This window comes from Schistocerca serialis, chromosome 2 (genome assembly GCF_023864345.2).
Source record: "Schistocerca serialis cubense isolate TAMUIC-IGC-003099 chromosome 2, iqSchSeri2.2, whole genome shotgun sequence".
NCBI classification, from domain to species: domain Eukaryota; kingdom Metazoa; phylum Arthropoda; class Insecta; order Orthoptera; family Acrididae; genus Schistocerca; species Schistocerca serialis.
In genome coordinates, this window is record NC_064639.1 from 720,740,091 (window position 1) to 720,752,772 (window position 12,682).

At 36.7% G+C, this 12,682-nt stretch overlaps 1 protein-coding gene across 5 annotated transcripts in view; it reads right to left on the reverse strand.

Annotated features, from left to right (window-relative positions):
- Positions 1-947: 947 nt before the first annotated feature.
- The window catches only part of LOC126457911 (ankyrin-1-like), a 188,974-nt gene continuing 177,239 nt past the window's right edge, over positions 948-12,682 (reverse strand). For 4 of the 5 annotated variants that reach the window (XM_050094594.1, XM_050094593.1, XM_050094591.1 and 1 more), the window contains one exon: positions 5,937-6,583. In XM_050094594.1, the coding sequence (XP_049950551.1) occupies positions 6,015-6,583 (569 nt within the window). In that variant the 3' untranslated portion in view covers positions 5,937-6,014. Of the gene's footprint in view, positions 1,901-5,936; positions 6,584-12,682 lie in introns of those variants that run through there. The other variant, XM_050094596.1, reaches the window with a different exon arrangement.

Genomic DNA, 12,682 nt, shown 5'->3' on the forward strand with positions numbered 1-12,682 from the left:
AAAATAACCACTGGAAAGCATACATTTGAGAATAAAACAACATCGAGAAATTGTCAAACCTCAAGCACTACAACAGTACCTGGCATAACCAATTCCAAAAAGCAGTAGATTTAAATTTTATACGAGCACAGAACCACCAATCATATAAGCAATATAATATAGTTGGTAAGAACAAAGATATGACCCACAGAATATCATAGAAGCAAACAGCCTGTAAACATATAACACTGCTGACTCAACTGTCAGTATAGCTGTCAAGTAACGTTATTATGAAACAGACTTTCATAATTGAACAACAGAAATAACTGCTCCAGCTACAGTTTAACACCTCCTATAGTTTCAGGAACATCAAAGGAGCAAACGTATAATGTAGTGACAGCAACTAGGACAGCGATATCCTATGGATCTCCAAACCACCTGATACACGTAGCAAAGCGTAATTCTATAATGCATTAAATTATCTCTTCAAAATCTGAAATATTCCACAGATAACCTGAAGATGGCAATCCCACTGAAATAGTCCTATTGTAATAAAAAAATATAACCGAACACAGTAGCATCTTGGTCACATAGCAGAATATATAATGTCCTAATATGACATATACAATGCAGAGGGTGCAGACACGTACAAAACCAATCTTCAATTCGACCCTACCAAAGGCAATCATTCAGCTATGCCACAAAGCATGTGAGCGTCATATTGTTCTCCAGACATCTGGAGAAAAAGATTGCATATCAGATTAGAGGCTTGTGTAAAATGCAGCAAGATTATACTCATCATAATTGAGAAGTAACAAGAAAATTAGTTGCCCAATTCTCCATAAAGTCCTACTGTGTGACTAAAAGTGCACTTCTTTGATGGGATAATGTGTACACTATGACTAGAGAAGGCACACAAAAACACCAGTTAGCTTTGTGAGCTTACAATAATTTATTTATAACACTGCGTAAAACAAAGTAATGCACACTTATTTTTAGTGGCGTAGGGTAAAATAGTCACATGCTCATCTTTTGTGGACAACAAAAAGCATTTATCCTTAAGAGTTCTTTTATCAAATTAAGAGTTTCTTTGAGAATGTTTGTGGTAGGGTAGAAACAAAAAGTTCTGATAATATTGCAACAGAAATGGATGCCTCTGTGGGCAGCACATATGAAAATTGAGTTTGTAATCAGACTTGATAATACGATGGCACATAAAAATACTTCTAACAGTAGGAAACATAATTAAAAAATCCAATAAAAATTACTAGAATACACCACATTTGCAATCAAGACCACAAAACAAAATTTTCTTTGCATATTCTGGCAATAAAAGGCTGCAGTTCCTTGTCAGTCTCAGTAATAGCATGTTCCCTCTCTACTTCAGTCACATGAGCAACGCTTGCACATTAAATAGTTTTGTTAATATACTTTAGGTGGTAGCATATTTCCAATAATTCTCAAGGAAACAGTGATTTTATTACAATATGACACACACCTTTGGCATTAGTATGCCTAATATGATGTACGTTTTTTTTAAGGCAGGCAAGTAACTGTTAAATGCCACAGAGCCTGCCCAGATATTGACTGTGTCCTGGCAGAAATTCAGATACATTAGTCTTGGATTTTTTAAAGCTCTGTGCCTGCATAAATTATTCTCAACAGAGCTATATATTTGTGTCTAGTCAAACATGTTTCACCACAGTTTACATCCTCAATGGAGACTTCCACATTTCCTCATTAGATTACATTTACATTTCAGTGCCTACCAACTCCAGCCACAAATCTATAATTGCTGCAGCATGTTGTTGTTGTTGTTGTTGTGGCGAACCTCGTGAGAGGGGTATTTTAGGCTTCTTGATTGATATTACTAAACCAGTAATAACACACAGGGCAGAGGAGTGGCATGGAAATTGTGTTGCTAAAAAAAATAACAGTAGAAAACTGAATTAGCACAAGTAAAAACACTGTAAAGATAAAACAGTGCAATAAGACAGATCAGGAAGTATAACAAACTCACCTCACATGGCTAAGAGCAAGTCAACTACAACAACAATGGCACAGTGCAAAAATTATGAATCTGTTGCCTAATTGGGTAGACAGAAAAACGAAATGTAATATAAAAAAGAAATAAGTAATTACCCACCACAGATGTCATAACAACAGTAAAACATGTTTATACAAACACAAATATATAAGTGAGTTTTGCTAAAAGGTGGACCCTGTTAATAACAGTACTTCAGACATTGTTAGCAGCGGTACAATAATGCCTTATCTTAAAAATTACTGGAAGCCACAGAATACTGAGTCACAGAACAAGCTCAAGTGAAAATATTGTATCTCCTATGCAATCATTATCAAACTATATTACCAAACAATTTAACAAATAATAAAATAAAAAATAAGATTATTATGGATCAAGGAGTGATGCGATTATTAATGTAGTGATTAGTATTACATTTAATGTAAAATAGTGAAATACTAGTACTGCAGTATGCAAATTCCGGTAAACAACTTACATGAACTGACCACGAATCATAAACTTCATAATGAAAGTCTGAAACAATAATATAAGGTATTGTACCATTAAATAAAGACATTTAGTACCACAAATGATTAAGTGAGAAATAGAAATAGTTCTTCACAGTCACACTTTTGTCATTTATTTTATGATGAGAGAGCACATTGAGCACTTGAAATACTTTCAAGATAGAAATCTTTAAGGAATATGAATATTTGTGCCAAAACATGAGAAGAGAAAATTAAGAAACTGTGAAGCAGGAATCTCTCTCTCTCTCTCTCTCTCTCTCTGTGTGTGTGTGTGTGTGTGTGTGTGTGTGTGTGTGTGTGTGTGTGTGAACTTTTCCCACGACACAGGGAAAGATATTTGCCAGGAAATTTCCTGAAAACCTTGTTGGCTAAAAATAAGTATAAAAGTATGTTCCATTTCATACCTTCAATGGAGAGATGTGACAGCACAATTTTGTCTTCCCCTTTTCTTTTTATCTTTCTATAGAAGAAAGATTAAGGAAAGGCAAACCTACGTTTCTAGCATTTGTAGACTTAGAGAAAGCTTTTGACAATGTTGACTGGAATACTCTCTTTCAAATTCTAAAGGTGTTGGGGGTAAAATACAGGGAGAAAAAGGCTATTTTCAATTTGTACAGAAACCAGATGGCAGTTATAAGAGTCGAGGGGCATGAAAGGGAAGCAGTGGTTGGGAAGGGAGTGAGACAGGGTTGTTGCCTCTCCCCAATGTTATTCAATCTGTATATTGAGCAAGCAGTAAAGGAAACAAAAGAAAAATTTGGGGTAGGTTTTAAAATCCATGGAGAAGAAATAAAAACTTTGAGGTTCGCCGATGACATTGTAATTCTATCAGAGTCAGCAAAGGACTTGGAAGAGCAGTTGAATGGAATGGACTGTGTCTTGAAAGGATATAAGATGAACATCAACAAAAGCAAAATGAGGATAATGGAATGTAGTCGAATTGTCGGGTGATGCTGAGGGAATTAGATTAGGAAATGAGACACTTAAAGTAGTAAAGGAGTTTTGCTATTTGGGGAGCAAAATAACTGATGATGGTCGAAGTAGAGAGGATATAAAATGTAGACTGGCAATGGCAAGGAAAGCGTTTCTGAATAAAAGAAATTTGTTAACATCGAGTATAGATTTAAGTGTCAGGAAGTCGTTTCTGAAAGTATTTGTATGGAGTGTAGCCATATATGGAAGTGAAACATGGACGATAAATAGTTTAGACAAGAAGAGAATAGAAGCTTTTGAAATGTGGTGCTACAGAAGAATGCTGAATATTAGATGGGTAGATCACATAACTAATGATGAAGTATTAAATAGAATTGGGGAGAAGAGGAGTTTGTGGCACAAATTGACAAAAAGAAGGGACCGGTTAGTAGGACATGTTTTGAGGCATCAAGGGATCACAAATTTAGCATTGGAGGGCAGCGTGGAGGTTAAAAATCGTAGAGGGAGACCAAGAGATGAATACACTAAGCAGATTCAGAAGGATGTAGGTTGCAGTAAGTACTGGGAGATGAAGAAGCTTGCACAGGATAGGGTAGCATGGAGAGCTGCATCAAACCAGTCTCAGGACTGAAGACCACAACAACAACAACAACAAGTGAACATTTTTCAAGTATATAAAAATGTTTAAATGTATGTCCAAAATATTTGGTGGCAATAACTAACTATGAAAAAGGTAATAAATAGTACCTACAATATGGAAATTACATCTTTTGTTACAACTGGACATCAGCCAAATATGAATGTTTGTTCATAACAATTATCACACAAGCCAATGCAACTACAAAATTGCCAGGGGCAGACAGGGTATCAATTGAAATTCAGTCCTATTCCTGGGATGTGATACAGTAATATTAATCCTGGACAAAGATTCTATTTGCATAATAGATCAATGACACCCCATTGCATTGATCAATGTGGATTATGAAGTAGCAGCCAGATGCATTGCCGATGAGATGAAAGCTGTCATCCTGAACATATAAAGACCTGTGTGCACTTGGTAAAACATTTTCAAAGCCATCTCTCCACTAAGAGGGACATCACTGCTTTCTTTATAGTTAACACAACTCTGGTAGCCACTGTACTGATGGCCTTGAACAAACTCTTCAAAAACATCAGCCATGACTTTTTCTTCGATAGAATACACAAGTTTTGATATGGACATTAATTCACACACAATTAACAATTTACTGTCAGCAATCAAATTTAACATAATCACACACAGTTGGAGGTACAAAAGAAATCCAACTGGGTAATCAGAGGCTGAAGTGTACTGTTAAAGATAACACTTAAGCAGTCATTATGCTGGATCCACTCCCACATCACATTCAAAGTGAACTGGGAGGGATAAAATTACAAAAGACAACGATCAAGATCAAGACACACGCCAACTTTTTAAGACAGATTTATTGTTAATATGGAACATGATGTTTGGGAGAAGACAAGGTTTTTTATTCAAGCTGATGCAGATACTAAACTGCAGGCAAAATGAAAAGGCATGATGAAGCAGAATGGATGAATGCTTTTTATGTTGTTTGTATGTTGACAAATAACAAGCACTGCAGAAGATGATTAAATGAATTGACATCCAAACTGAAACTGGAAAGGCTTGCACTGGGCTGGGAACCAAATGATGATAATTTATTCTTTATAGCAAAGTTATTTTAATTGTGCTGTGTGCAAACGAGGTAAACAAGTGCGCAATTATTCTCCATGAATTTCCTTTATAAATTACAAGACAAATATGTGACTGTAAAGCAAGAAAAAGGATATATGGAATATTAAATAATGGTGTAAGCAATAGAGGAACACTGCTAACATGACAAAAATAGCATCTCATCCATAATACTTGTGTTATGTTCAGGAACTATTTCATATTTCTAACAATATACATCATGGTGCAGCTCTAAGGTGAACAAGTTTTGTAACTCACACCAGCAACTGCAAACGTTATTTTAGTATTTATGGCAGTGAATTTTCAAAATGTTGCAATAGTTTGAAAATAAAACCTTTCTTAGGAATTAACACTGTGCAGAACACTTTGTGAACATTCACCAGTTTCGACCCTTTAATACTCCGATAGAAAAGAGGCAGGATGTGATTCTTCTCAATCAAAACTAAACTGATAACATGTAATTGTGACCATTAAAGGACCTAAAATGATAAAGCACAAATTAAAATTATTGCATTATGCTATGCACAGAGGTTTTTCAAGGAAACTGAGATGACTAGTTCCAGTGACAGAAATAAAGTACAATTGGTATATACAAAAACACACGAACATCTATCAGCTTTTCTTCCCCAAAAGAGCTCAACAATTTTTTAACTAAATGTGAACATTTATAGATACAAAATACTGATGTCATATATGATACACTTAATGCTAATGTGCACTCAAAAACTCAGTCAAAATTAAATATTTTTATTAAAGTTAATGGTGATTTTATTATACTCCAGGTACATAGACCAATAACAGATCACTCACTTAACAACAGCTATGTCAATACATCTTCTAACATCATGTAACTCTTCAATATTTGTGGCAAAAATGACTTTGACACAACCTCAGAAACTCTCTCTCCCATTTGTTTCCTTAAAACTATTCTGCAGAGATCTGTGAGACGCATTGGATTATATTTCATGTATTTCATCCAACCATCAATAGAATCTAGGTCCAATGCATCAGGGTTATTTGGAGGTTCAATTTCAGGAAAATTCTGATGCAGATTAAAACCCGCATAAATCAACATACGAATTAGCCCAAAGTGATTTCTTTTTCTAGCTAAAGTAACAAGATCTACACCACATATATTAACATCACACATGTTGACATCAGACCCAAGTCTTATCAGGAGAGCAGCAGCTTTATATTTTTGCAAAAGAATGGCTCTAAAAAGCGGAGTGTCACCACCAGTTAAAGAGTGTGCATTTAAAATAGCACCATGTGATCGGAGGACTTTGACCATTTCAACAAATGTCTGAAAATCAGAGTCACGAGTATATTCAACTGATTCATGTAGTGGTCCGCTCCCTGTTAGACCATTTGAATAGTTGACATTTGCACCTAAGGAAAGAAAAAAAAAGTAATGATAAAATAATATATAGTAGTTTTTGCACTACACAAATAGATGTGTAGGTTTATTTATTTACTGCTGCAAATAGATCATGAGACATAATTATGGCGCCTGAAAATAGAGAATTTGACTAGTGTTATTAATACATTTAAATTAAAAAATGTCTAGGAACATAGATTTCTCATGGCTAAAAGTTACTACACTTCTAACAAAGGAGGATATTGGAATAAGGCAATCTGTTATCACTTAAAGACAAATACATGACAAATGTTTGTAATGCAAATACGATGGATAAAATTAATATAGTATTATAAATAAAATAACTAAACTTCAGTCTGAATATGTGATATGACAAGAGGAATCTGAATGTAGCCTACAAACTTTCAAAGAAGGGTCATTTCTTTTTTGCCGAGTATTTTGATGTATGGAACCTTTCATCTCAAGTGGCTTGTTCCACAGTAGCTTGTTCAGTTTGTTTCCTCAATTCCTTTGTGACTATAAAGCACTCAAAATACCTGCACACCTTTATAAGTAAAATATGCCTTGCCTTTCCACCATCACAGTTTAACTAAAAGAATGGTAGGGTGTTATCACATGTAGAGTAGCACATAACAAAAACTTACAAAACAAAGCATAAGGTGATAACTCTGTCACCATTCAGCATAGCACCTGTTTCTAAAATGATGGACATCATGACCATGACAAATTGTACAGTAGTACCTTATTCACTCAAAAACTCCACGATACTGGGGTACATCTTCACAGCAACAGGGTCTCCATGAAAGAAACAACGAGAACCTCAAAAACTAGACTCTTCATGTGACTCTCAAACTGAAATCCATTGCTATCAAGCCAGGTATTGCTCATGGGGTACGATGACCAACATTAATCCACTGTTGGCCAAATAACGAAGGTGGTTCTTAGTATTTAGTGCAAAGTGTACCGGTGTCTCATCATTTGGGAACCACATAAGCTGGTGATTACTCAGTGGCACATTTTCTAGCCATTCTCGAAGGACTTGAAAGGAAATTGTGTAGTTACTTGTATATCCAATGAATTTTTATTGACAGGCTCCACACACTAACAGTATATGTAAGTTTTCATCATTCCGTATGTGGCTATTTCTACCGCACTTTGAAGTTAAAAGCCGGCCGAAGTGGCCGTGCGGTTAAAGGCGCTGCAGTCTGGAACCGCAAGGCCGCTACGGTCGCAGGTTCGAATCCTGCCTCGGTCATGGATGTTTGTGATGTCCTTAGGTTAGTTAGGTTTAACTAGTTCTAAGTTCTAGGGGCTAATGACCTCAGCAGTTAAGTCCCATAGTGCTCAGAGCCATTTGAACCATTTTTTTTGAAGTTAAAAACATTATAAACAGATCTTTTTGTGAATTGCAGGAAACACTGGCAATTATCATCATGTTCAACTCACTCATTCAGCCTGACTATATTATGGATAGCTTTTTATACCTTGGGGTAAAACTATTTATCCCCAATTCCATGTGTTACTTCAGGTGTCTGAAGTGTGGCCATACCACAATGAGTAGCAAAGAGTAGGCAACTTGTGGCAAGTGTCTGTCAATGAAATATGAACAATGATGCTCAATGTTTGTGGAGGAAAAGAAAGTGGAAGACCTATATATTACAAAACACTTTTCATATAGTGGTGGAAGATAAGTGTATAAAACCCTACACCCTTGTGTACTTTCCATAACATTTACATATGCCCTAAAGATGTAGGCTCCCAAAGGAAATGGTATATATAAGAGTCAGTCAAATGAAAAGTACAAGCAGTGGTATTTCATGAACACAGCACAGTCTAGATCACATTCCTTTATTGCAATTATATTTTTACCGAATTAGGCTATCATCAGATCTGAAATAGGAGAGTGTGGTAGCTATCACAAACATTAGGTCATGGATGTCTTTACATTCTTTATAACGACATGCTATTGTTGTAATGTCATACACCAGGTGATCTGGTGGTATCTACAATCTTCTTTTGGAGTTTGGTTTTTAAGATTGCTTAATTTGGCTAGAACTGGTAATTACAATTAAAAATCATGATCTACACTGTGATTTGCTCATAATATATTGAAACATTTGATGACAGAAAGCTGCCTTTCTGTACCAATTACATTTACATGTGCAGTTACAAAATGGCACCTGATCTTAACTCAAGACCACTTAACAGCAATTAAAAAGTTAAAAGTAGGAACACCAACAGTCAATCTTACAGAAGAAACTATGAAAGTCATTCCCAAGAGGCCAAAATGTGGAAGGAAACTAAAATCAATATAAATGATAAATAAGACACAAGGTTATGTACATCTTATATCTTTGAGGTATGTAGTAATGACCATCTTTCACAGCATTTGGAATTCAAAGAGTGCATGAGGGAACCATACATCCTCCAAGAAAAATCCCACCCATTGAAACATAATGGTAAAAGAAAGGGGGGAAAAGGGGGGGGGGGGGAGGTAAGTAAGAGAAGCCACACATTTAAAATGGTTCCCCCATTCCAATGAAATCTGAATAGGTTTTGGCCACATCTGGCAGAGCTGAGACTTTTAGAGAGGTGAAATCTTTGTTTTTGTATCTCCACTTTGTATCCACACATTGCAAAGGTACTGTACCTAGGACCTATGGCCTCCACAAAAAGAAAAAAATCCAGTGCAAAAAGGGACAAAGATACTATGGCCCTACTCCTCAACCGAAATTAACAATCATCTTCTCTTCCTCTAAGTACTAATCTTACAGGAAGTTTCTGTATGTGCACAATAAGGTGATCATATATTTCCTGTATGTGAACACTAATGACAGTACTTATGATGCTCACATAAACCTTATCACATCAAAGACTGGTAGCTACAAGGCAAGTAGCAATGCAATGTAAACAGTTTTCTGTTGTCAGCTTCAGCCACAATATTCAATAATGTCGATCACTTTATGATACACATGCCACATTTTGAGTGATTTTGCTCTCATCCTCAGGCACAAACAGTGGAAACCTCCGACAAGCTTACACAAAATGAATAAAATCAATCCAATCACATCACAAAATATCAGATGAATTGGCTTCATCTGATTTGGTTTCAACAGACCACTGCCTTTAGCACAAATCCCACTGTATCAGCTTTTTACTAAAACATCAGAAATATAAAGTTATTGCACACACAGCAGATGTCTCAGCTTTTATCATCTTGGCCTGTGCTACAAGATTTGAGCTCATCATCATCATCATCATCATCATCATCATAAGTCATTCATTGCTGAGCATCATGATCCCATGAACCAAGCGTCTCCATCCCGGACTGTTGCCAGCTTCTCTTAGTGCCTGCTGAAGAGGTAGACTGGAGCTCTTCTTGATTTGATACATCCATCTCCCCGCTGCTCTTCCTCTTGGTCTCAATGCCCTCGATCTTTCCTTGCAAGATTATTTTCTATAGATTTTCTCCATCTCTTCTCACAGTATGGCCAAAGAACAGGAGAATTTTTTTGGTAACTTGAAAACAGAGGTGTCTGGAGATATCAAGTTGTTCAATAATGCACACATTTGTTCTTCTTTTGGTCTGTTTTATGCACAGCATCCTATGCCAGCACCAAAGCTCAAACACATCAATGCACTATTTGTCTATGGCCTTGAGTGTCCATGTATTGCAACCATAAAAGAAGACAGAAAACACAAGTGTTTCAACTAGCAGGATCTTTGTGCTCTTTGTTATTGCTCTGCTCTGCCAGATCTTGGTGAGCTTCTTCATAGTCTCTCGCCCTAGCTTGATCTCTCTTCTTATCTCATCTTGACAACTTCCCGTGCAGCAGATGGTTGACCCAAGATAGATGAAGGAATGCACGACTTCCAGTTCCTTCAATTGACCTGTGAGCTGGAGCTGTTCTTCTAGATCAATTATAATGAGTTTGGACTTGCTGACATTGATGTCTAATCTATATGCTAGACTAATGTCCTTTATTCTTGTTAGTAGCTTAGCAAGTTCATCTTCACTGTTGGCTAAAAGCACAGGGTCATCAGCAAAACAAAGGCTGTTGATAGTTCTCCCACCAATTGAGATGCCTTTGGTCCAACCATAAAGAGCTTTACTTACTACTACATAGATGTTGTACAGTTTTGGGGATACGACACAACCCTGTCTTGCACCTTTTGATACTCTGAAGGAATCAGACGTTCGAGCACTTCTTTACAGATGCGAAGTGATACTGTACAGACTTTTGAACAATGCTATCAAGTGGGGTGGGACACCGAATTCTGCAAGCACCTGCCACAACTTTTCCCAGACAACACAGTCAAAGGCTTTCCTACACTCAAAGAAGCAGATGAAAACAGGAACAAAGAACTCTCTCGATTTTTCTATTATTTGTTTTATGTTGAGGATCTGTTCACGAGTTCCTTTCCCTTCAACAAAATCGGCTTGTTCTGTAGATAAGTGAAGCTGAATGTACGGCTTCAAACGTTGGTTCATGATGTAGAGCAAAATTTTACTTACATGAGATATGAGGGCAATAGTTCAGTAGTTGGAGCAGTTCCGGATAGAGCCTTTCTTGTGTAAGGGGATGAAGATTTGAGCTACACTGAGTTTATTTGAATATCAAGTTATCAGAGTTAAAATAAAGTTCTAGACCTGCTGAATAATACACTTACATCACTAGCAGCTTGTTAATTCAGAACATTAATGTACTTTTTGTTGTGGGTTGTAATTTCAAACTATTCTAGCAGATTCAGCACTTGATGATCGTCTTTGATATCTCTGAGTAGGTCGCCATTACATTTGATTTCTTAAGATTGAAAGCATTTTTATGCTCATTATATCCAGTTGTAGAGGCTCTTCTCGTTTGTGCTATTTACATAGCACACTGATTTTGTACACACTGGATTTCTAAAAAAAGCAAATTTTATTTTTTACGCCATGATGTGAAATTAGTAAACTGGAGAAATAGTTTCATTTTTGGCCTAACATTTCAATAAATACCATATATGCAACATAATGTTAAGGAATTCTGATTAATTGCAGATGAAAAACTGGAGCAAAATATCAGCTGTACTGCAAGTGTCCAACAGTCACACAGATACTGATATACATAACAATGAAAATAAACAATTTTTGATGATATAATGTAACTGGATAGATAAAAAATCTACTCACCAAGAGGCAGAAGGAGAACACATGTAAAGTTATACATACGCAAGCTTTTGGAGCCTGTGGGATGGTTACTCCCAAAGGCCTAACATTGAAAGTCCCTGTTTCTGGATGTAACCCTACTCTGAAGCAGGCTATTTTACAGTTTCAAATATAGAAATCTCTTGCACTTACCCATCTAATCTGTGATATATATACTTTATCTGTTGATTTCCACTTCACCAGACTTCTCTCCTCCAACAAAATCCTGCAGTTATCTGCACCTCATGTTTCCTTTTATGGTATTAGCCACCAAGCTAACTTAAAACTGCAACAACATGCCGGGCTTCACCTCAAGAAGATATCCCACCTTCTCCTAAACTACACCAGTAGTGTTTCCCTTCCTGTCCCTCTGCAGCTCCTTAAACAGTCACACCATCAACCACCACTCCTCTCCCATAAACCGAGCTTGGCCAACCTCTGTTAACATCCCCCCAGCCTTGACCACTGCCTCCCAGACCAATAACAAATGATAATCACAAGAACCAGTCACAAGATTACAGTGTTCTCAATCTCTCGTGTAAAGCACTCCCCCCTCCTGAATTATCTGTGTTATCCAAGGGTCTCACTTTCAGTCCTAAACCTACATTTAACCATGCTGCTTTGTTGAAGGACCGACTTTCCTTCACACATAATGTTAACTGGAAATGACACTTTGCAAACCAATCTCAAAACATTTCCAATAGCAAACCTGTCAGTGAACCCTGACATCAAAATCATCCTTCCAAGAATTCCTCACATCCAGCAATGATTCACAACCTTCCCTCAGGTCGCTACAACATGATCCTAACCAGTCCTCTGTAGAACTCCAGGCTCTGCATTCCCTTAACACTGTGACTCCATCATTATCTACCCAATAGACAAAGGATCTACCACTGTGGTACTTCACTGACAGAAGTATGTT